Here is a 27,865-nt window from a genome sequence, read left to right as displayed (position 1 = left end):
ACCCCTTGACCAATGTCCGAAGGGCCCACGCCTGACCAATGTCTGACGGTCCCACTTCTTGACCAATGTCCGAGGAGCCAGCCCCTTGACCAATGTCCGAGGGGACCGCTGTTGATCAATGTCCAAGGGGCCTACCCCTTGACCAATGTCCGAGGGGCCACCCTTGACCAATGTCCCAGGGGCCCCACCCTTGACCAAAGTCAGATGGCCCCACCCTTGACCTATGTCCGAGGGGTCGACCCTTGAAAAATGTGTGACGGCCCCTTCCCTTGACCAATGACGGCGGGGCAACCCCCTTGACCAATGTCCAAGGGGCTCACAACTAGACCAATGACCGAAAGCCCCACCCCTTGACCAATGACCGAGGGGCCCATCCCTTGACCAATGTCCAAGGGGCCCACCATTGACCAATGTCCGAGTGGCCAGCCTCGACCAATGTCCAAGGGTCCCATGCCTTGACCAATGTCCAAGGGGCCCATCCCTTGACCAATGTTTGAAAGCCCCACTCCTTGACCAATGTCTGAAGGCCCCACCCCTTGACCAATGTTTGAAGCCTCAACCCCTTGACCGATGTCCGAGTGCTCCAGCCTTGACTAATGTCTGAAGGCCCGACCCCCTGACCAATGACCGAGGGCCCACCCCTTGACCAATGTCCCAGGGGCCCACCCTTGACCAATGACCGAGGGCCCCACTCCTTGACCATTGTCCGAGGGCCCCAGACATTACCAATGTCTGAAGACACCACGCTTGACCAATGTCCAAGGGCCCCACCCTTGACCAATGTTCGAGGGGTCGACCCTTGACCAATGTATGACGGCCCCTTCCCTTGACCAATGACGGAGGGGCACTCCCCCTTGACCAATGTCCAAGGGGCTCACAACTAGACCAATGACCGAAAGTCCCACCCCTTGACCAATGACAGAGGGGCCCATCCCTTGACCAATGTCCGAGGGGCGCACCGTTGACCAATGTCCCAGGGGCCACCCTTGACCAATATCCGAGGGGCCCATGCCTTGACCAATGTCCGAGGGTCCCACACCTTGACCAATGTCCGAGGGGCCCGCTGTTGATCAATGTCCGAGGGGCCTACCCCTTGACCAATGTCCGAAGGGCCCACCCCCTGACCAATGTCTGAGGGTCCCACACCTTGACAAATGTCCGAGCAGCCAGCCCCTTGACCAAAGTGCGAGGGGCCCGCTGTTGATCAATGTCCGAGGGGCCTACCCCTTGATCAATGTCCGAGGGGCCACCCTTGACCAATGTCCGAGGGGCCCATCCCTTGACCAATGTCCTAGGGTCCCACCCTTGACCAAAGTCGGATGGCCCCACCCTTGACCAATGTCTGAGTGGCCAACCACTTGATCAATGTCCGAGGGGCCCACCCCTTGACCAATGTCCAAGGGACCACCCCTTGACCAATGTCCGAGGGGCCCACAACTTGTCCAATGTCCGAGGAGCCCATCCCTTGACCAATGACCGAGGGGCCCATCCCTTGACCAATGACCGAGAGGCCCACCCTTGACCAATGACAGAGGGACCCACCTTTTGACCAATGACCGAGGGGCACACCCTTGACCAATGTCCGAGCGGTCCAACCTTGACCAATATCCGGGGGCCCCACCCTTGACCAATGTCCGAGGGCCCCATCCTTGACCAATGTCCGAGGGCCCCATCCTTGACCAATATTGGAGGGGCCCACCCTTTGACCAATGTCCGAGGGGCCCACCCCTTGACTAATGACCGAGGGGCCACCCTTGACCAATGTCCGAGCGGCCCCCTTGACCAATGTCTTATGCCCACCCCTTGACCAATGTCCGAGGGGCCCACAACTTGATCAATGTCCGTGGGGCCCATCCCTTGACCAATGACGGAGGAGCCACAATTGACCAGTGTCCGAGGGTTCCACCACTTTACCAAGGTCCGAGGGTCCCACCATTGACCAATGTCTAAGGGCCCCACCCCTTGACCAATGATCGAGGGGCCCACCCTTGACCAATGTCCGAGGGCCCACCCCTTGATCAATGTCCGAGGGGCCAACCCCTTGACCAATGTCAGAGGTACACACCCCTTGACCAATGTCTGAAGGCCCCATCCTTGACCAATGTCCAAGGGGCCCACCCTTGACCAATATCGGAGGGGCCCACCCTTTGACAAATGACCGAGGGGCTACCCTTGACCAATGTCGGAGGGGCCCACAACTTGACCAATGTCCGAGGGGCCTCTCCCTTGACCGAGGGTCCAGCATTGACCAATCTCCGAGGGCCCACCCCTTGATCAATGTTCGAGGGGCCAATCGCTTGACCAATGACCGAGGGGCCACCCTTGACCAATGTCCGAGGGCCCCACCCTTGATCAATATCCGAGGGCCCCACCTCTTGACCAATGTCCGAAGGGCTCACAACTTGACCAATGACTGAGGGGCCGCCCTTGACCCATGTCCAAGGGCCCACCCCCTGACCAATGTCCAAGGGCCCACCCCTTGACCACTGTCCAATGGCCCATGACCAATGGTCTCCCTTGACCAATGAGCGAGGGTCCAGCATTGACCAATGTCCAAGGGCCCGACCCCTTGACCCCTTGACCAACCTTGACCAATGTCCGAGGGCCCACCCCTTGATCAATGTCTGAGGGGACAACCCCTTGACCAATGTCCAAGGGCCCACCACTTAACCAATGTCCAAGGGCCCACCCCTTGACCAATGTCCAAGCGTCCACAACTTGACCAATGTCCAATGGCCCATCTCTTGACCAATGACCGAAAGCCCCACCTCTTGACCAATGACCGAAAGCCCCACCTCTTGACCAATGTCTGAAGGTCCCACCCCTTGACCAATGTCCGAGGGGCCCAACCTTGACCACTGTCCGGGGGCCCCACCCGTTGATCAATGTCCGAGGGTCCCAGCCTTGACCAATGTCCGAGGGCCCACTTGACCAATTTCCGAAGGGCCCACCCCCTGACCAATGTCCGAGGGTCCCAACCCTTGACCAATGTTCGAGGGGCCCACCCTTGACCAATGTCCGATTGGCCCAACCTTGTCCATTGTCCGGGGGGCCCACCCCTTGACCAATGTCCGAGTGCCCCACCCCTTGACCAATGTCCGAGGGGCCCACAACTTGACCAATGTCCGATTGGCCCAACCTTGACCACTGTCCTGGGCCCCACCCCTTGACCAATGTCCGAGTGCCCCACCCCTTGACCAATGTCCGAGGGGCCCACAACTTGACCAATGTCCGAGGGCCCACCCTTGACCAATGCCCCAGAGGCCCAGCCCTTGACCAATGTCCGAGGGCCCCACTCCTTGACCAATGACCGAGGGCCCCACCCTTGACCAATGTCCGAGGACCCCACCCCTTGACCAATGTCCCAGGTACCCAGCCCTTGACCAATGTCCGTGGGGCACCCGCCCTTGACCAATGTCGGAGGGCCCCACCCGTTGACCAATGTCCAAGGGACTCACAACTTGACCAATGACCGAGGGACCACCCTTGACCAATAACCGAAAGCCACACCCCTTGACCAATGACCGAGGGCCCCACCCCTGGACCAATGTCCAAGGGCCTCACCCTTGACCAATGTCTGAAGGCCCTATCCTTGACCAATGTCTAAAGGCCCCACCCTTGACCAATGTCTGAAGGGACCATCCCTTGACCAATGTTGGAGGGGCCCATCCTTGACCAATGACCGAGGGCCCACCCCTTGACCAATGTCCGAGGGACCCACCCCTTGACCAATGTTGGAGGGGCCCATCCCTTGACCAATGTCCGTGGGGCCCATCCCTTGACCAATGTCGGAGGGGCCCACCTATTGACCAATGTTCGTGCGGCCAACCCCTTGACCAATGTCTGAGGGACCCACCCATTGACCAATGTCTGAAGGCCCCACCCTTGACCAATGTCCGAGCGGCCAACCCTGGACCAATGACCGAGGGCCCACAACTTGACCAATATCCAAGGGGACCACCCTTGACCAATATCCAAGGGCCCCACCCTTTACCAATGTCTGAAGGCCCTATCCTTGACCAATGTCCGAGGGACCACCACTTGACCAATGTCAGAGCAAACTCCAAACTCCGGTTTAAACGAGGCGGTTGCCTGTGACTGAGCGGGTGGCCCGAGATCTTGCGCCCGACAACACTCGCACTGCAAGGACAAGGAAAGCAGAAGGTCAATGACAGATAAGTGAAGAAATACCTGTGTGACCAGCACCTGGATATCGTGTTCGAATGAACTCAGCATTCGTTGCAGAGTAAAGGTGCTGCTGGAATCGCCGACGGCAACGTTCGGGAGCTGTTTGTGTTTCTCCTCAATGTGGACAACCACCTCCTTACAGTCAGTGAAGAACTTGTGCAGTTCCTGGGAGGCTGACAACATCTGAGCTCGAGTCTCTATCAGTTCCAGCAGATCTGCCCAGGCTTCACCGACACCATCCTTCCACTCCGCGATGGTGGCTGCGTCTGTGTGGCCGTAATCAATCAGCTCGTCCACCATCTGATTGATGGTGTTGACCCGCTCCTGCCCAATCACCCCTGTCTCGTGAGCAAACTCCGTGAACTTGTCCAGCAGTAGCTGAGGGAAGCAATCAGAGAATTCCTGATTCCACAGTCAGTCCCAGAAAACACTGCCTTCAATTACCAGGTAATTACCAGAAAGCAATCGATCAACATCCCTCCAACACTCAATCCCTTCCTCAGGTACTGATCCTGACTCGAAGGCATCAACTGACCAGAACTCCCTCCTGCTTCACAGTCTGATCCCCATCTGCCGTCCCGCACGGAAAAAAATCCTGTGTGACGGGTCCGATCCCGACTTTCACGCTAAACCTTTATAACTCACTGGTTGGGCCCAGCTGGAACATTGCGTTGAGTTCTGGGCACTACATTTGAGGAAGTCTGTCACGGCCTTGAGAGGGTGCAGAGGAGATTGACTAGACCGGTGCCAGGGATGAGGGAATTCAGTTATGTGGAGGGGCTGGGTAAGCTGGGAGGATTTCTCCTGACAGCATAGAAGGTTAAGGGGAGATTTGATAGAGGGGTTTAAAATCATGAGGTTTTTTACAGAATAAATGAAGAGAAATTGCTGCCAGTGGCCGGAGAGTGGGTAGTCAGAGCACACAGAGCTCAGATAACTGGCAAAAAAACCAGAGGCGACACGAGGAGAATCTTACTTTGAACAGTGTGTTGTGATCATAGAATCAGAGAAATTTGCAGCACGGAAGGAGGCCATTTCGGCCCATCGTGTCCGTGCCGGCCGACCAAGAGCTATCCGGCCTAATCCCACTTTCCAGCTCTTGGTCCTTTCAGGCAGTGAGTTCCAGACCCCCACCATCCTCTGGGTGAAGAAATTTCCCCTCATATCTCCTCTAAACATCCCACCAATTACTTTAAATCCATGCCCCCTGGTTGTTGACCCCTCTGCCCAGGGAAACAGGTCCTTCCTATCCACTCTATCCAGGCCCCTCATAATTTTATACACCTCAATCAGGTCTCCCCTCAGCCTCCTCTGTTCCAAAGAAAACAGACCCAGCATCTCCAATCTTTCCTCATAGTTAAAATTCTCCCGTCCAGGCAACATCCTGATAAATCTCCTCCGCACCCTCTCCAGTGCAATCACATCTTTCCTGTAACGTGGTGACCAGAACTGCACGCAGTACTCCAGCTGTGGCCTAACCAGTGTTTTAGCGACCTGGAATGCTCTGCCTCAAAGAGTGGGGGCAGCAGATTCGATGGTCATTTTCAAAAGGAAATTTGGTAAATACTTGAAGGGGGAAAATTACAGGGCTACGGGGAAAGAGCGGGGGAGTGGAACTAACTGGACTGCTCTTTGAAAGAGCCGGCATAGGCACGATGGGCCGAATGGCCTCCTTCTGTGCAGTAAGATTCTGTGATACCTTGGGAGGTCAGCACCAAAGGAGAGCAGCTGGGAAAGAATTCAGTAGCTGTGCTGATCAAAGTTCAGTCAGTGACGTTAAAACAGCAGTCTCAAGAGTGCACACTGCTTTACATTCTTCACCCAACCACACACAGCTGCCTCCGTGCCCGTGTCAGACAGGTCCCAGCAAATCCAGATCCACGCACCCGACACACCACATTGAAGGGACCATCTGGGAAAATGTGCTGGCTCAACATTTCTCCCAACCTCTGCTCGCACAGTAGTTCAGCACTGAGTATACTGAGGCCTGAATGTCAGGCCTCACAGACCCACTCTCCCCACAGACCCACTCTCCCCACTCTCCCCACAGACCCACTCTCCCCACAGACCCACTCTCCCCACAGACCCACTCTCCCCACAGACCCACTCTCCCCACAGACCCACTCTCCCCACAGACCCACAGACCCACTCTCCCCACAGACCCTAAGACCCACAGACCGTGAGTGCTGCTGACCAAGGGGAAGCCCTTTGGGAACCCCGTACACAAATGCTCTTTTGCTCACCCTTGGTCACAGATTACCTTGCTGCCCTTGCGGGATTCCAAACCCCAAGCCCCGAGCCCCGGCCTGCAGTGCCCGCTAGCTGCCAGTCAAACTGGGGGTCCCACACTATGATCTGCATCTCCGTGTACGAGAGCAGGCTGTGCACTGTGGGCAAGCTCTCGACCCCCGGGGTCCGCACTGCAGGCCTGATTATCACCCCAGCACCAATCAACCCGAAGATTGGCTGCACCGAGAGCATTCAATGTGACGGGCCATTGGCGGTAATCCTTCATGCTGTATTTCCCATGCTCCTCTCTCAATGGGACAAGAGACGGGAGAAGTCGGCCCAGATACAAGGAGCCCTTCAGCCCCTGGGACACATCCGGCCCAATAATCAGCGGGAGGCGAGAAGGGTGGGGGTAAATATCGGGGCTAGGGTGGGGGGGGGTGGGCTGAGAGGGATCGGGGCGGGGGGAGGGGGGGGGGATATTGGGGCTGGTGTTGGGGCTGCCAGGGATCGGGGCGGGGAGGGGGACATATTGGGGCTGGGGGGGACAGGGGCGGGGGAGGTTTGCTGAGAGGGATCGGGGTTGGGCAGGGAAGAGAGATCGGGACTGGTGTGGGGGTGCTGACAGGGATCGGGGCGAGGGGGGGGGGGGTGGAGAGGGGTAAGATATTGGGGCTGGAGTGGGGGCTGACAGGGATCGGGGCGAGGGGGGGGGGTGGAGAGGGGTAAGATATTGGGGCTGGAGTGGGGGCTGACAGGGATCGGGGCGAGGGGGGGGGTGGAGAGGGGTAAGATATTGGGGCTGGAGTGGGGGCTGACAGGGATCGGGGCGAGGGGGGCGGTGGAGAGGGGTAAGATATTGGGGCTGGAGTGGGGGCTGACAGGGATCGGGGCGAGGGGGGGGGTGGAGAGGGGTAAGATATTGGGGCTGGAGTGGGGGCTGACAGGGATCGGGGCGAGGGGGGGGGTGGAGAGGGGTAAGATATTGGGGCTGGAGTGGGGGCTGACAGGGATCGGGGCGAGGGGGGGGGTGGAGAGGGGTAAGATATTGGGGCTGGAGTGGGGGCTGACAGGGATCGGGGCCGGGGGAGGTGAGGCGGGATCGCGGGAAGAGAGATCAGGGCTGGGGAGAGAGTTCGGGGGTGGGGGTGAGATCGTTGAGATTGGGGGGGTGAGAGATTGGATCTGCGGGGGGGGGGGGGGGGGCGGGATGTGAGTGTGGGGGGTGGAGCGGAGGGGGAGTGAGGCATCGGGGCTGGGGGATGTCTGTGACTAACAGGGGAAAGGCTGAACGTTTCACTGAGAGACCTGGGGTGTGGAGGGGGGGTGAGGGTGGAGAGGTGCGGGGGGCGATGGGAGGGCCACAGGGGCTCTCACACCTCCCGGCCCATGAGCTGTGCTGGGAAAGGCATGTCCCTTGTGCCCACTGCCCTGCCGGCCGGGGTTATATTTAAATGCAGCTCCCCATTGCCCCGATCTAACTGTGTGAATGAAGCATCCCGTCTGGTGAGAGCGGGACACCTGAAAACCCCTTGGAAATAGCGGCTGACACGTACGCATCGAGTGGGGGGGGGTCCCGTTTTGCATTTTTTAGGGTTTAAGCACTCCCTCCCCCGTAACCCCCTCCCACCCATTAATATCAGACTCACAACTCCACAATCCAATGGCTGACATCAGTGGGGTCCTCACTTACTGTCACGTGCTCATAGTCCTGTCCCAGTTCTGGCGACCCCGCTACAACCTCTCGTTGTGCGATCCACTGCTCCAGTTCGTCAACCTCCCGGTTGAGCTGGAAGAGCCAGTAATGTTGCTCGAGCTTGCCTTTCCGCTCCTCGGCGAGGTCCTTCAGGCTCACGTACAAACGGTCCATCTGAGATTGTTGCTTGCTGATCTGCTCACTGCGCCAGAAACATACGATTAGCCCCACAGCCACTCAGGGACACGTCAATGTGCAGCTCCAGGCCCTGCACGGCAATCAGTAACCGCTTAACCAGTTCCTCATCGGGTGGCATTGAGTCTCGGGACGCGGATTATACCCAACACCAGCAGCACCCACCACAGGGCATTCCTGCACAGAGGGAGGCCATTCAGCCCATCAGACTGTGCCGCCCATTGGCTCTCTCTAGGCTCAGTGTCTCTCTCTATACGCTGTGTTTCTCTATAGGCACAGTGTCTATGTCTATGGGCTCCGCGTCTCTCTATATAGGCTGAGTGACTATAGGCTCAGTGTCTCTCTATAGGCTCCGTGTCTCTCTCTATAGGCTCAGTGTCTCTCTCTATAGGCTCCGTGTCTCTCTCTATAGGCTCAGTGTCTCTCTCTATAGGCTCAGTGACACTCTATAGGTTGTGTCTCTCAAGACGCTCAGTGTCACTCTATCGGTTCAGTGTCTCTTTCGATAGGTTCAGTGTCTCTCTCTCTCTATAGGCTCAGTGTCTCTCTATAGGCTCAGTGTCTCTCTATAGGCTCAGTGTCTCTCTATAGGCTCAGTGTCACTCTATAGGTTCAGTGTCTCTTTTGATAGGTTCAGTGTCCCTCTCTCTCTATAAGCTCAGTGTCTCTCTCTATAGGCGCAGTGTCTCTCTATAGGCTCCGTGTCTCGCTATACGCTCCACGTCTCTCTCTATAGGCTCTGTGTCTCTCTAAGGGCTCAGCATCTCTCTATAGGTTCAGTGTCTCTCAATAGGCTCAGTGGCTCCCTTTATAGGCAAACATTTAAAGAACACATGGATGAACTTCAACAATTGTACATCCTTGCCTGGAGTAAAAATAAAACGGGGAAGGTGGCTCAACAAGGGAAATTAAGGAAAGTGTTGAAACCAAGGAAGAGGCATATAAATTGGTCAGAAAAAGCAGCAAACCTGAGACAGGAGAATTTTGTAATACAGCAGAGGAGGACAAAGTGTTTAATTGGGAGGGGGAAAATAGAGTATGAGAGGAAGCTTGCTGGGAACATAAAAACTGAATGCAAACGCTTCTATAGACATGTGAAGAGAAAAAGATTAGTGAAAACAAACATAGGTCCCTTGCAGTCAGATTCAGGTGAATTTATAATGGGGAACAAAGAAATGGCAGACCAGTTAAACAAAAACTTTGGTTCTGTCTTCACGAAGGAAGACACAGATAACCTTCTGAAAATACTGGGGGACCGAGTGTCTAGTGAGGAGGAGTAACTGAAGGAAATCCTTATTAGGCGGGAAATTGTGTTCGAGAAATTGATGGGATTGAAGGTCGATAAATCCCCGGGGCCTGATAGTCTGCATCTCCGACTACTTAAGGAAGTAGCCCGAGAAATAGTGGATGCATTGGTGATCATTTTCCAACAGTCTATCGACTCTGGATCAGTTCCTATGGACTGGAGGGTAGCTAATGTAACACCACTTTTTAAGAAAGGAGGGAGAGAGAAAATGGGTAATTATAGACCGGTTAGCCTGACATCAGTAGTGGGGAAAATGTTGGAATCAATTATTAAAGATGTAATAGCAGCGCATTTGGAAAGCAGTGACAGGATCGGTCCAAGTCAGCATGGATTTATGAAAGGGAAATCCTGCTTGACAAATCTTCTAGAATTTTTTGAGGATGTAACTGGTAGAGTGGACAAGGGAGAACCAGTGGATGTGGTATATTTGGACTTTCAAAAGGCTTTTGACATGGTCCCAAACAAGAGACTGGAGTGCAAAATTAAAGCACATGGTATTGGGGGTGATGTATTGACGTGGATAGAGAACTGGTTGGCAGACAGGAAGCAGAGAGTCGGGATAAGCGGGTCCTTTTCAGAATGGCAGGCAGTGACTAGTGGAGTGCCGCAGGGCTCAGTGCTGGGACCCCAGCTCTTTACAATATACATTAACGATTTAGATGAAGGAATTGAGTGTAATATCTCCAAGTTTGCAGATGACACTAAGCTGGGTGGTGGTGTGAGCTGTGAGGAGGATGCTGAGAGGCTGCAGGGTGACTTGGATAGGTTAGGTGAGTGGGCAAACGCATGGCAGATGCAGTATAATGTGAATAAATGTGAGGTTATCCACTTTGGGGGGAAAAACACGAAGGCAGAATATTATCTGAATGGCGACTGATTAGTAAAAGGGGAGGTGCAACGAGACCTGAGTGTCATGGTACATCAGTCATTGAAATTTGGCATGCAGGTACAGCAGGCAGTGAAGAAGGCAAATGGCATGTTGGCCTTCATAGCGAGGGGATTTGAGTATAGGAGCAGGGAGGTCTTACTGCAAATGTACAGGGCCATTAGTGAGGACTCACCTGGAGTATTATGTTCAGTTTTGGTCTCCTAATCTGGGGAAGGACGTTCTTGCTATTGAGAGAGTGCAGCGTAGGTTCACCAGACTGATTCCCGGGATGGCAGGACTGACATATGAGGAGAGATTGGATCGACTGGGCCTGTATTCACTGGAGTTTAGAAGAATGAGAGGGGATCTCATAGAAACATATAAAATTCTGACGGGATTGGACAGGTTAGATGCAGGAAGAATGTTCCCGATGTTGGGGAAGTCCAGAACCAGGGGACACAGTCTTAGGATAAGGGGTAGGCCATTTAGGACTGAGATGAGGAGAAACTTCTTCACTCAGAGTTGTTAACCTGTGGAATTACCTGCCGCAGAGAGTTGTTGATGCCAGTTCATTGGATATATTCAAGAGGGAGTTAGATATGGCCCTTACGGCTAAAGGGATCAAGGGGTATGGAGAGAAAGCAGGAAAGGGGTACTGAGGTGAATGATCAGCCATGATCTTATTGAATGGTGGTGCAGGCTCGAAGGGCCGAATGGCCTACTCCTGCACCTATTTTCTATGTTTCTACGTGTCTCTCGCGATAGGCTGTGTCCCACTATAGGCTCAGTGTCCCTCTATAGGCGCAATGTGTCTCTATAAGCTGTGTCTCTATAGGCTACGTGTCTCTCGAAAGGCTCCATGTCTCTCTATAGGCTCCGTGTCTCTCTATAGCATCGTCGGAGGCGGAGCGGGATGTTGGTGAGGCGTCGGAGAGGCGGAGCGGGAGGTCGAGGAGGGGTCGGAGAGGCGGAGCGGGAGATCGAGGAGGGGTCGGAGAGGTGGAGCGGGAGATCGAGGAGGGGTCGGAGAGGCGGAGCGGGAGATCGAGGAGGGGTCGGAGAGACGGAGCGGGAGATCGAGGAGGCGGAGCGGGAGATCGAGGAGGGGTCGGAGAGGTGGAGCGGGAGATCGAGGAGGGGGAGCGGGAGACCGAGGAGGCGGAGCGGGAGGTCGAGGAGGGGTCGGAGAGGTGGAGCGGGAGATCGAGGAGGCGGAGCGGGAGATCGAGGAGGGGTCGGAGAGACGGAGCGGGAGATCGAGGAGGGGTCGGAGAGGTGGAGCGGGAGGTCGAGGAGGGGTCGGAGAGACGGAGCGGGAGGTCGAGGAGGGGTCGGAGAGACGGAGCGGGAGATCGAGGAGGCGGAGCGGGAGATCGAGGAGGGGTCGGAGAGACGGAGCGGGAGATCGAGGAGGCGGAGCGGGAGATCGAGGAGGGGTCGGAGAGACGGAGCGGGAAATCGAGGAGGCGGAACGGGAGATCGAGAAGGGGTCGGAGAGGCGGAGCGGGAGATCGAGGAGGGGTCGGAGAGGCGGAGCGGGAGATCGAGGAGGGGTCGGCGAGGCGGAGCGGGAGATCGAGGAGGCGGGGCCGGTACAGCTACAGGGAGAAGGCAAAAAAGAAGTAGAAAGAAATCGAAAGGTGACGTCACAGCCAAGGGGGTAAGTGATTGGCTGGTGATTGGTGAGTAGTTTTTCTTTTTCTTTTCTTTATCAGTAAGTAACCTTGCTGTTGCCAAATTAAGTTAATGTAAGGGTTAAGTCATGGCAGGAGAGCTCGGACACATGTTATGCTCCTCCTGTACGATGTGGGAAGTCAGGGACACTTCCGGTGTCCCTGACGACTATGTGTGCGGGAAGTGTATCCGCCTGCAGCTCCTGACAGACCGCATTGCGGCACTGGAGCTACGGGTGGATTCACTCTGGAGCATCCACGATGCTGAGAATGATGTGAATAGCACGTTTAGCGAGTTGGTCTCACTGCAGGTAAAGGGTACCCAGCCAGATAGGGAGTGGAAGACCAACAGGAAGAGCAGTGGAAGGAAGGTAGTGCAGGGGTCCCCTGCGGTCATCCACCTGCAAAACAGATACACCGCTTTGGGTACTGTTGAGGGGGATGACTCATCAGGGGAGGGCAGCAGCAGCCAAGTTCATGGCACTGTGGGTGGCTCTGCTGCACAGGAGGACAGGAAAAAGAGTGGGAGAGCGATAGTGGTAGGGGATTCTATTGTAAGGGGAATAGATAGGCGTTTCTGCGGCTGCAACCGAGACTCCAGGATGGTATGTTGCCTCCCTGGTGCAAGGGTTAAGGATGTCTCAGAGCGGGTGCAGGGCATTCTGAAAAGGGAGGGTGAACAGCCAGTTGTCGTGGTGCACATAGGTACCAATGATATAGGTAAAAATTGGGATGAGGTCCTACGAGATGAATTTAGGGAGCTAGGAGCTAAATTAAAAAGTAGGACCTCAAAAGTAGTAATCTCAGGATTGCTACCAGTGCCACGTGCTAGTCAGAGTAGGAATCGCAGGATAGCGCAGATGAATACGTTGCTTGAGGAGTGGTGCAAAAGGGAGGGATTCAAATTCCTGGGACATTGGAACCGGTTCTGGGGGAAGAGGGACCAATACAAACCGGACAGTCTGCACCTGGGCAGGACCGGAACCAATGTCTTAGGGGGAGTGTTTGCAAGTGCTGTTGGGGAGGAGTTAAACTAACATGGCAGGGGGATGGGAACCTATGCAAGGAGACAGAGGGAAATAAAATGGAGGCAGAAGCAAAAGACAGAAACGAGAATAGTAAAAGTGGAGGGCAGAGAAACCTAAGGCAAAAAGCAAAAGGGCCACATTACAGCAAAATTCTAAAGGGGCAAAGTGTGTTAAAAAGACAAGCCTGAAGTCTCTGTACCTCAATGCGAGGAGTATTCGGAATAAGGTGGATGAATTAACTGCACAGATAGCAGTTAACGGATACGATGTAACTGGTATCACGGGGACATGGCTCCAGGGTGACCAAGGCTGGGAACTCAACATCCAGGGGTATTCAACAATTAGGAAGGATAGACAGAAAGGAAAAGGAGGTGGGGTGGCGTTGCTGGTTAAAGATGAAATTAATGCAATAGTAAGGAGGGACATTAGCCTGGATGATGTGGAATCGGTATGGGTGGAGCTATGGAATACCAAAGGACAGAAAACGCTAGTGGGAGTTGTGTACAGACCACCAAATAGTAGTAATGAGGTTGGGGACAGCATCAAACAGGAAATAAGGGATGTGTGCAATAAAGGTACAGCAGTTATCATGGGCGACTTTAATCTACATATTGATTGGGCTAACCAAACTGGTAGCAATGCGGTGGAGGAGGATTTCCTGGAGTGTATTAGGGATGGTTTTCTTGACCAATATGTCGAGGAACCAACTAGAGAGCTGGCCATCCTAGACTGGGTGATGTGTAATGAGAGAGGATTAATTAGCAATCTTGTTGTGCGAGGCCCCTTGGGGAAGAGTGACCATAATATGGTAGAATTCTTTATTAAGATGGAGAGTGACACAGTTAATTCGGAAATTAGGGTCCTGAACTTAAGGAAAGGTAACTTCGATGGTATGAGGCATGAATTGGCTAGAATAGACTGGCAAATGATACTTAAAGGGTTGATGGTGGATTAGCAATGACAGACATTTAAAGATCACATGGATGAACTTCAGCAATTGTACATCTCTGCCTGGAATAAAAATAAAACGGGGAAGGTGGCTCAACCGTGGCTAACAAGAGAAATTAAGGAGAGTGTTAAAACCAAGGAAGAGGCATATAAATTGGCTAGAAAAAGTAACAAACCTGAGGACTGGGAGAAATTTAGACTTCAACAGAAGAGGACAAAGGGTTTAATTAAGAAGGGGAAATAGAGTATGAGAGGAAGCTTGCAGGGAACATAAAAACTGACTGCAAAAGCTTCTATAAATATGTGAAGAGAAAAAGATTAGTGAAGACAAATGTAGGTCCCTTGCAGTCAGATTCAGGTGAATTTATAATGGGGAACAAAGAAATGGCAGACCAATTGAACAAATACTTTGGTTCTGTCTTCACGAAGGAAGACACAAATAACCTTCCGAATGTACTCGGGGACAGTGAGTTTAGTGAGAAGGAGGAACTGAGGGATATCCTTATTAGGCGGGAAATTGTGTTGGGGAAATTGATGGGATCGACGGCTGATAAATCCCCGGGGCCTGATAGTCTGCATCCCAGAGTACTTAATAAGTGGCCCTAGAAATAGTAGATGCATTGGTGATCATTTTCCAACGGCCTATTGACACTGGATCAGTTCCCATGGACTGGAGGGTAGCTAATGTAACACCACTTGTTATAAAAGGAGGGAGAGAGAAAACGGGTAATTATAGACCGGTTAGCCTGACATCAGTAGTGGGGAAAATGTTGGAATCAATCATTAAAGATGAACTAGCAGTGCATTTGGAAATCAGTGACAGGATCGGTCCAAGTCAGCATGGATTTATGAAAGGGAAATCATGCTTGATGAATCTTCTGGAATTTTTTGAGGATGTAACTAGCAGAGTGGACAAGGGAGAACCAGTGGATGTGGTGTATTTGGACTTTCAAAAGGCTTTTGACAAGGTCCCGCACAAGAGATTGGTGTGCAAAATTAAAGCACATGGTATTGGGGGTAATGTACTGACGTGGATAGAGAACTGGTTGGCAGAAAGGAAGCAGAGAGTCGAGATAAATGGATCGTTTTCAGAATGGCAGGCAGTGACTAGTGGAGTGCCGCAGGGCTCAGTGCTGGGACTCCAGCTCTTTACAATATACATTAACGATTTAGATGAAGGAATTGAATGTAATATCTCCAAGTTTGCAGATGACACTAAACTGGGTGGCAGTGTGAGCTGTGAGGAGGATGCTAAGAGGCTGCGGGGTGAGTTGGACAGGTTAGGTGAGTGGGCAAATGCATGGCAGATGCGGTATAATGTGGATAAATGTGAGGTTATCCATTTTGGGGGCAAAAACACGAAGGCAGAATATTATCTAAATGGTGGCAGATTAGGAAAAGGGGAGGTACAACGAGACCTGGGTGTCATGGTTCATCAGTCACTGAAAGTTGGCATGCAGGTACAGCAGGCGGTGAAGGCGGCAAATGGTATGTTGGGCTTCATAGCTAGGGTATTTGAGTATAGGAGCAGGGAGGTCTTACTGCAGTTGTACAGGGCCTTAGTGAGGCCTCACCTGGAATATTGTGTTCAGTTTTGGTCTACTAATCTGAGGAAGGACATTATTGCTATTGAGGGAGTGCAGCAAAGGTTCACCAGACTAATTCCAGGGATGGCTGGATTGTCATATGAGGAGAGACTGGATCAACTGAGCCTTTATTCACTGGAGTTTAGAAGGATGAGAGGGTTATCTCGTAGAAACGTATAAGATTCTGACGGGAAGGGATGGGTTAGATGCGGGAAGAACGTTCCCGATGTTGGGGAGGTCCAGAACCAGGAGACATAGTCTTAGGATAAGGGGTAGGCCATTTCGGATTGAGATGAGGAGAAACTTCTTCACTCAGAGTTGTTAACCTGTGGAATTCCCTGCCGCAGAGAGTTGTTGATGCCAGTTCATTGGATATATTCAAGAGGGAGCTCGATATGGCCCTTACGGCTAAAGGGATCAAGGGGTATGGAGAGAAAGCAGGAAAGGGGTACTGAGGTGAATGATCAGCCATAGAAACTATTTTCTATGTTTCTATAGGCTGTCTCTCTATAGGCTCAGTGACTTTCTCTATACGCTGTGTCTCTCTCTATAGGCTCAGTGTCCCTCTCTATAGGCGCAGTGTTATTCTATAGCCTCTATGTCTCTAAAGGCTCTGCATCTCTCTCTTTTGGCTCTGTGTCTCTCTATAGGCTGTGTCTCCCTCTATAGGCTCCGTGTATCTCTATCGGTTCAGTATCTCTCCATAGGTTCCGTGTCTCTCTCTTTATGCTCAGTGTCTCTCTATACTCTCCGCGTCTCTCTCTATAGGCTCCATGTCCCTCTTTTGGCTCAGTGTTTCTCTATAGACTCAGTGTCTCTCTATCGCTTCCGTGTGTATCTCTATAGGCTCAGTGTCTCTATAGGCTGTGTCAATCTCTATCGGCTCAGTGTCTCTCTATAGGCTGTGTCTATAGGTTCAGTGTCTCTCCATAGGTTCAGTGACTACAGGGTCAGTGTCTCGCTCTATAGGCTCAGTGATTCTCTATCGGCTCAGTGTCTCTCTATAGGCTCAGTGTCTCTCTCTATAGGTGCAGTGTTCCTCTCTATAGACTCAGTGTCTTGTTAAAGGCGCAATGTCTATGGGCTCAGTGTCCCTCTAAAGGCTCAGTGTCTCTCTCTATAGGCTCAGTGTCTCTATAGGCTGTGTCTCTCTATAGACGCAGTGTCTCTCAATAGGCGCAGTCTCTCTCTCTATAGGCGCAGTCTCTCTCTCTCTATAGGTGCAATGTCTCTCTATACTCTCCGCGTCTCTCTCTATAGGCTCAGTGACTCTCTATGGGCTCAGTGACTCTCTCTCTAAAGGCTCCATGTCTCTCTATAGGCTCAGTGTCTCTCTATGGGCTCAGTGTCTCTCTCTATAGGCTCAGTGTCTCTCTCTAGGCGCAGTGTTTCTCTATAGGCGCAGTGTCTCTCTATAGACTCAGTGCCTCTCTATAGCCTCAGGTCTCTACAGACTGTGTCTATAGGCTCAGTGACTACAGGGTCAGTGTCTCACTCTACAGGCTCAGTGACTATAGGCTCAATGTTCCTCTATATCGGCTCAGTGTTCCTCTATATAGGCTCAGTGTCTCTCTCTACAGGCTCAGTGTCTCTCTATAAGCTCAGTGTCTCTCTCTATAAGCTCAGTGTCTCTCTCTATACTCTCCGCGTCTCTCTCTATAGGCTCCATGTCTCTCTATGGGCTCAGTGTCTCTCTATACGCTCAGTGTCTCACTCTATAGGCTCAGTGTCTCTCTCTCTCTCTAGGCGCAGTGTCTCTCTATCGGTTCCGTGTGTCTCTCTATAGGCTCAGTGTCTCTCTATCGGTTCCGTGTGTCTCTCTATAAGCTCAGTGTCTCTCTCTATAAGCTCAGTGTCTCTCTCTATACTCTCCGCATCTCTCTCTATAGGCTCCATGTCTCTCTATGGGCTCAGTGTCTCTCTATACGCTCAGTGTCTCACTCTATAGGCTTAGTGTCTCTCTCTCTCTCTCTAGGCGCAGTGTCTCTCTATCGGTTCCGTGTGTCTCTCTATAGGCTCCATGTCTCTCTATGGGCTCAGTGTCTCTCTATACGCTCAGTGTCTCACTCTATAGGCTCAGTGTCTCTCTCTCTCTATAGGCTCAGTGTCTCTCTATCGGTTCCGTGTGTCTCTCTATAGGCTCAGTGTCTCTATAGAATGTGCCAATCTCTAGAGGCTCAATGTCTCTCTATGGACTCAGTGTCTCTATAGGCAGTGTCTATAGGATCAGTGACTACAGGGTCAGTGTCTCACTCTTTAGGCTCAGTGACTACAGGCTCAGTGTCTCTCTCTCTCTATTGGTTCAGTGTCTCCATAGGCTGTGTCTATAGGCTCAGTGTCTCTCTATAGGCTCGGTGACTACAGGGTCAATGTCTCACTCTATAGGGTCAGTGACTACAGGCTCAGTGCCTCTCTCTCTATAGGCTCAGTGTCTCTATAGGCTCAGTGTTCCTCCATAGAGACTCAGTGTTTCTCTCCATAGACTCAGAGCCTCTTGCTATAGGCTGGGTTCCGCTATAGGCTCAGTATTTTGTTATAGGCGCAATCTCTCTCTATAGGGTCAGTGTCTCTCTATAGGCTCAGTGTCTCTCTCTACAGGCTCCGTGCCTCTCTCTACAGTCTCAATTACTCTCTCTATAGGCTCAGTGACTTTCTCTATAGGCGGTGTCTCTCTCTCTCTATAGGCTCAGTGTCACTCTATAGGCTTAGTGTCTGTCGATAGACTCCGCATCTCTCTCTATAGGCGCAGTGTCATTCTATAGCCTCTGTGTCTCTATAGGTACAGTTAGGCGCTGTGTCTCTCTATAAGCTCTGTGTCTCTCTCTATAGGCTCACTGTCTCTATAGGCTGCGTCTCTCTCTAAGAGCTCAGTGTGTGTCTCGAGAGGCTCAGTGTCTCTCTATAGGCTCAGTGTCTTTCTCTATGGGCTCAGTGTCTCGTTATAGACTCAGTGTCTCTCTCTTTAGGCCCAGTGTCTCTCTATAGACTCAGTGTCTCTCTATAGGCTCTTTTTCTATGGGCTCCGTGTCTCGTTATAGGCTCCGCGTCTCCCTCTATAGGCTCAGTGTCTCTCTCTATAGGCTCCATGTCTGTCTCTATAGGCTCAATGTCTCAATAGGCTCAGTGTCTCTCTATACGCTCAATGTCTCTCTATAAGCTCCGTGTTGCTCTATAGGCTCAGTGCCTCTCCATAGGCTCTGTCTCTATAGGCCCCATGTCTCTCTATAGGCTCCCTGTCTGTCTATAGGCTCCTTATCTCTCTCTATAGGCTCCGTGTCTCTCTATAGGTTCAGTATCTCTCTCTTTCGGCGCAGTGTCTCTCTCTATAGGCGCAGTGTCTCTCTATACTCTCCGCGTCTCTCTCTATAGGCTCCCAGTCTGGCTATTGGCTCAGTGTCTCTCTATAGGCTCAGTGTCTCTCTATACTCTCCGTGTCTCTCTCTATACTCTCCGTGTCTCTCTCTATAGGTTCCTTGTCTCTCTATAGGCTCAGTGTCTCTCTATGGGCTCAGTGTTTCTCTATAGGCGCAGTGTCTCTATAGACTGTGCCTATAGGCTCAGTGACTACAGGGTCAGTGTCTCACTCTATAGGCTCAGTGACTATAGGCTCAGTGTTCCTCTATATAAGCTCAGTGTCTCTATAGGCTCAGTGTTCCTCTATAGAGGCTCAGTGTTCCTCTCCATAGACTCAGAGTCTCTCGCTATAGGCTGGATTCCGCTATAGGCTCAGTGTCTCGTTATAGGCGCAATCTCTCTCTACAGGCTCAGTGTCTCTCTATAGGTTCAGTATCTCTCTCTTTCGGCGCAGTGTCTCTCTCTATAGACGCAGTGTCTCTCTATACTCTCCGCGTATCTCTATAGGCTCCCAGTCTGGCTATAGGCTCAGTGTCTCTCTATAGGCTCAGTGTCTCTCTATACTCTCCATGTCTCTCTATAGGCTCAATGACTCTCTATAGGCTCAGTGTCTCTCTATAGGCTCAGTGTCTCTCTATAGGCTCAGTGACTCTCTATGGGCTCAGTCTCTCTCTCTCTAAAGGCTCCATGTCTCTCTATAGGCTCAGTGTCTCTCTATGGGCTCAGTGTCTCTCTCTATAGGCTCAGTGTCTCTATACTCTCCGCGTCTCTCTCGAAAGGCTCCATGTCTCTCTCTAGGCGCAGTGTTTCTCTATAGGCGCAGTGTCTCTATAGACAGTGCCTATAGGCTCAGTGACTACAGGGTCAGTGTCTCACTCTATAGGCTAAGTGACTATAGGCTCAGTGTTCCTTGACATAGGCTCAGTGTCTCTATAGGCTCAGTGTTCCTCTATAGAGGCTCAGTGTTCCTCTCCATAGACTCAGAGTCTCTCGCTATAGGCTGGGTTCCGCTATAGGCTCAGTGTCTCGTTATAGGTGCAATCTCTCTCTATAGGCTCAGTGTCTCTCTATAGGCTCAGTGTCTCGCTCTACAGGCTCCATGCCTCTCTCTACAGTCTCAGTTACTCTCTCTATAGGCTCAGTGACTTTCTCTATAGGCTCAGTGACTTTCTCTATAGGCGGTGTCTCTCTCTCTATAGGCTCAGTGTCTCTCTATAGGCTTAGTGTCTGTCGATAGACTCCGCATCTCTCTCTATAGGCGCAGTGTCATTCTATAGCCTCTGTGTCTCTATAGGCACAGTGTCTCTCTATAGGCGCTGTGTCTCTCTATAAGCTCTGTGTCTCTCTCTATAGGCTCACTGTCTCTATAGGCTGCGTCTCTCTCTAAGAGCTCAGTGTGTGTCTCGAGAGGCTCAGTGTCTCTCTATAGGCTCAGTGTCTTTCTCTATGGGCTCCGTGTCTCGTTATAGGCTCCGCGTCTCCCTCTATAGGCTCAGTGTCTCTCTATAGGCTCAGTGTCTCTCTCTATAGGCTCCATGTCTGTCTCTATAGGCTCAATGTCTCAATAGGCTCAGTGTCTCTCTATAGGCTCCCTGTCTGTCTATAGGCTCTGCATCTCTCTCTATAGGCTCAGCGTCTCTCTATAGGTTCAGTATCTCTCTCTTTAGGCGCAGTGTCTCTCTCTATAGGCGCAGTGTCTCTCTATACTCTCCGCGTCTCTCTCTATAGGCTCCCAGCCTGGCTATAGGCTCGGTGTCTCTCTATAGGCTTAGTGACTCTCTATGGGCTCAGTCTCTCTCTCTCGAAAGGCTCCATTTCTTTCTATAGACTCAGTGTCTCTCTATGGGCTCAGTGTCTCTCTATGGGCTCAGTGTCTCTCTATATAAGCTCAGTGTCTCTATACTCTCCACGTCTCTCTCTTTCGGCTCCATGTCTCTCTCTAGGCGCAGTGTTTCTTTATAGGCTCAGTGACTCTCTATGGGCTCAGTCTCTCTCTCTCTCGAAAGGCTCCATTTCTCTCTATAGGCTCAGTGTCTCTCTATGGGCTCAGTGTCTCTCTCTATAGGCTCAGTGTCTCTCTATGGACTCAGTGTCTCTATTGACTGTGTCTATAGGCTCAGTGACTATAGGCTCAGTGTTCCTCTATATCGGCTCAGTGTCTCTCTATGGGCTCAGTGTCTCTCTCTATAAGCTCAGTGTCTCTCTCTATAAGCTCAGTGTCTCTCTATACTCTACGCATCTCTCTCTATAGGCTCCATGTCTCTCTATGGGCTCAGTGTCTCTCTATACGCTCAGTGTCTCACTCTATCGACTCAGTGTCTCTCTCTCTCTCTAGGCGCAGTGTCTCTATCGGTTCCGTTTGTCTCTCTATAGGCTCAGTGTCTCTATAGACTGTGTCAATCTCTTGAGGCTCAGTGTCTCTATAGGCAGTGTCTATAGGATCAGTGACTACAGGGTCAGTGTCTCACTCTATAGGCTCAGTGTCTCTCTCTCTCTCTCTCTCTCTCTAGGCGCAGTGTCTCTCTATCGGTTCCATGTGTCTCTCTACAGGCTCAGTGTCTCTCTCTATCGGTCCCATGTGTCTCTCTATAAGCTCAGTGTCTCTATAGACTGTGTCAATCTCTAGAGGCTCAGTGTCTCTCTATGGACTCTGTGTCTCTATAGGCAGTGTCTATAGGATCAGTGACTACAGGGTCAGTGTCTCACTCTATAGGCTCAGTGACTACAGGCTCAGTGTCTCTCTCTCTCTATAGGTTCAGTGTCTCCATAGGCTGTGTCTATAGGCTCAGTGTCTCTCTATAGCATCGGTGACTACAGCGTCAATGTCTCACTCTATAGGGTCAGTGACTACAGGCTCAGTGTCTCTCTCTATATAGGCTCAGTGTCTCTATAGGCTCAGTGTTCCTCTATAGAGGCTCAGTGTTCCTCTCCATAGACTCAGAGTCTCTCGCTATAGGCTGGGTTCCGCTATAGGCTCAGTGTCTCGTTATATGCGCAATCTCTCTCTATAGGCTCAGTGCCTCTCTCTACAGGCTCAGTTACTCTCTCTATAGGCTCAGTGTCTGTCTATAGGCTCAGTGTCTGTCGATAGACTCCGCATCTCTCTCTATAGGCGCAGTGTCTCTATCGGCTGTGGCAATCTCTTTCGGCTCCGTGTCTCTCTATAGGCACTGCGTCTCTCTATAGGATCAGTGTCTCTCTATAAACTCCGTGTCTCTCTCTGTAGTCTCAGTGTCTCTCTATAGGTTCCGTGCCTCTCTCTATACGCTCAGTGATTCTCTCCATAGGCTCAGTGTCTGTCTCTCCAGGCTCAGTGTCTCTCTCTCTATAGACTCAGTGTCTCTCTATAGGCTCAGTGTCTCTCTACAGGCTCCTTCTCTATAGGCTCCGTGTCTCTCTATAGGCACTGCGTCTCTCTATAGGCTCAGTGTCTCTCTGTAGGTTCAGTGTCGCTCTCTATAGGTGCAGTGAATCTCTCTATACTCTCTGCGTCTCTCTCTATGGGCTCAGTGTCTCTCTCGATGGGCTCAGTGTCTCTCTCGATGGGCTCAGTGTCTCTCTCGATGGGCTCAGTGTCTCTCTCGATGGGCTCAGTGTCTCTCTCGATGGGCTCAGTGTCTCTCTCGATGGGCTCAGTGTCTCTCTCGATGGGCTCAGTGTCTCTCTCGATGGGCTCAGTGTCTCTCTCGATGGGCTCAGTGTCTCTCTCGATGGGCTCAGTGTCTCTCTCGATGGGCTCAGTGTCTCTCTCTATGGGCTCAGTGTCTCTCTCTATGGGCTCAGTGTCTCTCTCTATGGGCTCAGTGTCTCTCTATGGGCTCAGTGTCTCTCTATGGGCTCAGTGTCTCTCTATGGGCTCAGTGTCTCTCTATGGGCTCAGTGTCTCTCTATGGGCTCAGTGTCTCTCTATGGGCTCAGTGTCTCTCTATGGGCTCAGTGTCTCTCTATGGGCTCAGTGTCTCTCTATGGGCTCAGTGTCTCTCTATGGGCTCAGTGTCTCTCTATGGGCTCAGTGTCTCTCTATGGGCTCAGTGTCTCTCTATGGGCTCAGTGTCTCTCTATGGGCTCAGTGTCTCTCTATGGGCTCAGTGTCTCTCTATGGGCTCAGTGTCTCTCTATGGGCTCAGTGTCTCTCTATGGGCTCAGTGTCTCTCTATGGGCTCAGTGTCTCTCTATGGGCTCAGTGTCTCTCTATGGGCTCAGTGCCTCTCTATGGGCTCAGTGCCTCTTTATGGGCTCAGTGTCTCTCTATAGGCTCAGTGTCACTCTCTATAGGCTCAGTGTCTCTCTCTATAGGCTCAGCGTCACTCTCTATGGGCTCAGTGTCTCTCTATGGGCTCAGTGTCTCTCCATACACGCTGTATCTCTCTCTATAGGCTCAGTGTGACTCGAAAGGCTAAGTGCCTCTCTCTATAGGCTCAGTGTCTCTCAATAGCTCTATCTCTACAGGCTCCGTGTCTCTCTCTATAGGCTTGGTGTCTCTCTATAAGCTCCATGTCTCTCTCTCTATAGGCTCAGTGTTTCTCTATAGGCGCAGTGTCTCTCTATAAGAACATAAGAATTAGGAACAGGAGTAGGCCATCTAGCCCCTCGAGCCTGCTCCGCCATTCAACAAGATCATGGCTGATCTGGCCGTGGACTCAGCTCCACTTACCCGCCCTCTCCCCGAAACCCTTAATTCCCTTATTGGATAAAAATCTATCTATCTGTGACTTGAATACATTCAATGAGCTAGCCTCAACTGCTTCCTTAGGCAGAGAATTCCACAGATTCACAACCCTCTGGGAGAAGAAATTCCTTCTCAACTCGGTTTTAAATTGGCTCCCCCGTATTTTGAGGCTGTGCCCCCTAGTTCTAGTCTTCCCGACCAGTGGAAACAACCTCTCTGCCTCTATCTTGTCTATCCCTTTCATTATTTTAAATGTTTCTATAAGATCACCCCTCATCCTTCTGAACTCCAACGAGTAAAGACCCAGTCTACTCAATCTATCATCATAAGGTAACCCCCTCATCTCCGGAATCAGCCTAGTGAATCGTCTCTGAACCCCCTCCAAAGCTAATATATCCTTCCTTAGGTAAGGCGACCAAAACTGCACGCAGTACTCCAGGTGCGGCCTCACCAATACCCTATACAGTTGCAGCAGGACCTCCCTGCTTTTGTACTCCATCCCTCTCGCAATGAAGGCCAACATTCCACTCGCCTTCCTGATTACCTGCTGTACCTGCAAACTAACTTTTTGGGATTCATGCACAAGGACCCCCAGGTCCCTCTGCACCGCAGCATGTTGTAATTTCTCCCCATTCAAATAGTATTCCCTTTTACTGTTTTTTTCCCAAGGTGGATGACCTCACATTTTCCGACATTGTATTCCATCTGCCAAACCTTAGCCCATTCGCTTAACCTATCTAAATCTCTTTGCAGCCTCTCTCTGTCCTCTACACAACCCGCTTTCCCACTAATCTTTGTGTCATCTGCAAATTTTGTTACACTACTTTCTGTCGCCTCTTCCAGGTCATCTATGTATATTGTAAACAGTTGTGGTCCCAGCACCGATCCCTGTGGCACACCACTAACCACCGATTTCCAACCCGAAAAGGACCCATTTATCCCGATTCTCTACTTTTTGTTAACCAGCCAATTCTCTATCCATGCTAATACATTTCCTCTGACTCCGCGTACCTTTATCTTCTGCAGTAACCTTTTGTGTGGCACCTTATCGAATGCCTTTTGGAAATCTAAATACACCACATCCATCGGTACACCTCTATCCACCATGCTCGTTATATCCTCAAAGAATTCCAGTAAATTAGTTAAACATGATGTCCCCTTCATGAATCCATGTTGCGTCTGCTTGATTGCACTATTCCTATCTCGATGTCCCGCTATTTCTTCCTTAATGATAGTTTCAAGCATTTTCCCCACTACAGATGTTAAACTAACCGGCCTATAGTTACCTGCCTTTTGTCTGCCCCCTTTTTTAAACAGAGGCGTTACATTAGCTGCTTTCCAATCCGCTGGTACCTCCCCAGAGTCCAGAGAATTTTGGTAGATTATAACGAATGCATCTGCTATAACTTCCACCATCTCTTTTAATACCCTGGGATGCATTTCATCAGGACCAGGGGACTTGTCTACCTTCAGTCCCATTAGCCTGTCCAGCACTACCCCCCTAGTGATAGTGATTGTCTCAAGGTCCTCCCTTCCCACATTCCCGTAACCAGCAATTTCTGGCATGTTTTCTGTGTCTTCCACTGTGAAGACCGAAGCAAAATAATTGTTTAAGGTCTCAGCCATTTCCACATTTCCCATTATTAAATCCCCCTTCCCATCTTCTAAGGGACCAACATTTACTTCAGTCACTCTTTTCCGTTTTATATATCTGTAAAAGCTTTTACTTATCCGTTTTTATGTTTTGCGCAAGTTTACCTTCGTAATCTATCTTTCCTTTCTTTATTGCTTTCTTAGTCATTCTTTGCTGTCGTTTAAAATTTTCCCAATCTTCTATTTTCCCACTAACCTTGGCCACCTTATACGCATTGGTTTTTAATTTGATACTCTCCTTAATTTCCCTGGTTATCCATGGCTGGTTATCCCTTCTCTTACCGCCCTTCTTTTTCATTGGAATATATTTTTGTTGAGCACTATGAAAGAGCTCCTTAAAAGTCCTCCACTGTTCCTCAATTGTGCCACCGTTTAGTCTGTGTTTCCAATCTACTTTAGCCAACTCTGCCCTCATCCCACTGTAGTCCCCTTTGTTTAAGCATAGTACGCTCGTTTGAGACACTACTTCCTCACCCTCAATCTGTATTACAAATTCAACCATACTGTGATCACTCATTCCGAGAGGATCTTTTACTAGGAGATCGTTTATTATTCCTGTCTCATTACACAGGACCAGGTCTAAGATAGCTTGCTCCCTTGTAGGTTCTGTTACATACTGTTCTCAGAAACAATCCAGTTTGCATTCTATGAATTCCTCCTCCAGGCTACCCCGTGCAATTTGAGTTGACCAATCGATATGTAGGTTAAAATCCCCCATGATTACTGCCGTTCCTTTTTCACATGCCTCCATTATTCCCTTGATTATTGCCCGCCCCACCGTGAAGTTATTATTTGGGGGCCTATAAACTACGCCCACCAGTGACTTTTTCCCCTTACTATCTCTAATCTTCACCCAAAATGATTCAACATTTTGTTCATTTGAGCCAATATCGTCTCTCACAACTGCCCTGATATCATCTTTTATTAACAGAGCTACCCCACCTCCTTTCCCTTCTTGTCTATCTTTCCGAATCGTCAGATACCCCTGTACATTTAATTCCCAGTCTTGGCCACCCTGCAACCACGTTTCTGTAATTTTTTGTAATGATTTGTGCCGTCAACTCATTTACTTTATTTCGAATGCTGCGTGCGTTTCGGTAGAGTGTTTTAATACTAGTTTTTAATGCATGATTTTTAGTTTTGACCCCTCCTGCAGCCCCTTTACATTCAATGGCCCTTTTTGTTTTTTGCCTTGGGTTTCTCTGCCCTCCACTTTTACTCATCTCCTTTCTGTCTTTTGCTTTTGTCACCTTTTTGTTTCCCTCTGTCTCCCTGCATTGGTTCCCATTCCCCTGCCATATTAGTTTAACTCCTCCCCAACAGCACTAGCAAATACTCCCCCCAGGACATTGGTTCTGGTCCTGCCCAGGTGCAGACCGTCCGGTTTGTACTGGTCCCACCTCCCCCAGAACCGGTTCCAATGTCCCAGGAATTTGAATCCCTCCCTGCTGCACCACTGCTCAAGCCACGTATTCATCTGAGCTATCCTGCGATTCCTACTCAGACTAGCACGTGGCACTGGTAGCAATCCCGAGATTACTACTTTTGAGGTCCTACGCTTTAATTTAGCGCCTAGCTCCTTAAATTCATCTCATAGGACCTCATCCCTTTTTTTACCTATATCGTTGGTACCTATGTGCACCACGACAACTGGCTGTTCACACTGCCTTTTCAGAATGTCCTGCACCCGCTCCGAGACATCCTTGACTCTTGCACCAGGGAGGCAACATACCATCCTGGAGTCTCGGTTGCGGCCGCAGAAACGCCTATCTATTCCCCTTACAATCGAATCCCCTATCACTATCGCTCTCCCACTCGTTTTCCTGCCCTCCTGTGTAGCAGAGCCAGCCACAGTGCCATGAACTTGGCTGCTGCTGCCCTCCCCTGATGAGTCATCCCCCTCAACAGTCCTCAAAGCGGTGTATCTGTTTTGCAGGGGGATAACCGCAGGGGACCCCTGCACTACCTTCCTTGCACTGCTCTTCCTGCTGGTCTTCCTCTCCCTAGCTGGCTGTGGATCCTTCACCTGCGGTATGACCAACTAACTCAACGTGCTATTCACGTCATTCTCAGTATCGTGGATGCTCCAGAGTGAATCCACCCTCAGCTCCAAATCCGCGACCCGGTCCGTCAGAAGCTGGAGGTGGATACACTTCCCGCACACGTAGTCGTCAGGGACACCGGAATGGTACAGGAGGAGCATATCACGTGACCGAGCTCTCCTGCCATGACTTAACCCTTAGATAGGCAACAACAATGCTAAAGTTTACTCACTGTTATAGAAGAAAAAAAGAAAAACTCGTCACCAATCACCAGCCAATCACTTACCCCCTTGGCTGTGATGTCACCTTTCTGTTTCTTTCTACTTCTTTTTTGCCTTCTCCCTGTAGCTGCACAAGTCACGCCTTTTATAGGCCTCACCAACGGACTCCCGACGCTGCTCCCGACTGCCGCCGACGCTGGGCCCCGGAC

General features: G+C 51.1%; 1 protein-coding gene across 1 annotated transcript in view; it reads right to left on the bottom strand.

Annotated features, from left to right (window-relative positions):
* Window positions 1-3,994: 3,994 nt before the first annotated feature.
* Window positions 3,995-27,865, bottom strand: part of LOC139255888 (spectrin beta chain, non-erythrocytic 1-like) — a gene marked incomplete at both ends in the record, with an annotated part of 232,208 nt that continues 208,337 nt past the window's right edge. Inside the window, 3 exons of the mRNA XM_070874048.1 lie at window positions 3,995-4,140; window positions 4,192-4,566; window positions 8,111-8,315. Coding sequence (XP_070730149.1) covers window positions 3,995-4,140; window positions 4,192-4,566; window positions 8,111-8,315 — 726 coding nt within the window. The remainder of the gene's footprint in view (window positions 4,141-4,191; window positions 4,567-8,110; window positions 8,316-27,865) is intronic.

The sequence above is a fragment of the Pristiophorus japonicus genome, unplaced genomic scaffold, assembly GCF_044704955.1.
Source record: "Pristiophorus japonicus isolate sPriJap1 unplaced genomic scaffold, sPriJap1.hap1 HAP1_SCAFFOLD_659, whole genome shotgun sequence".
In the NCBI taxonomy this organism is placed as follows: Eukaryota; Metazoa; Chordata; class Chondrichthyes; family Pristiophoridae; genus Pristiophorus; species Pristiophorus japonicus.
Note: the sequence above shows the minus strand (reverse complement) of the source record. Positions and strands in the feature narration are given on the sequence as shown.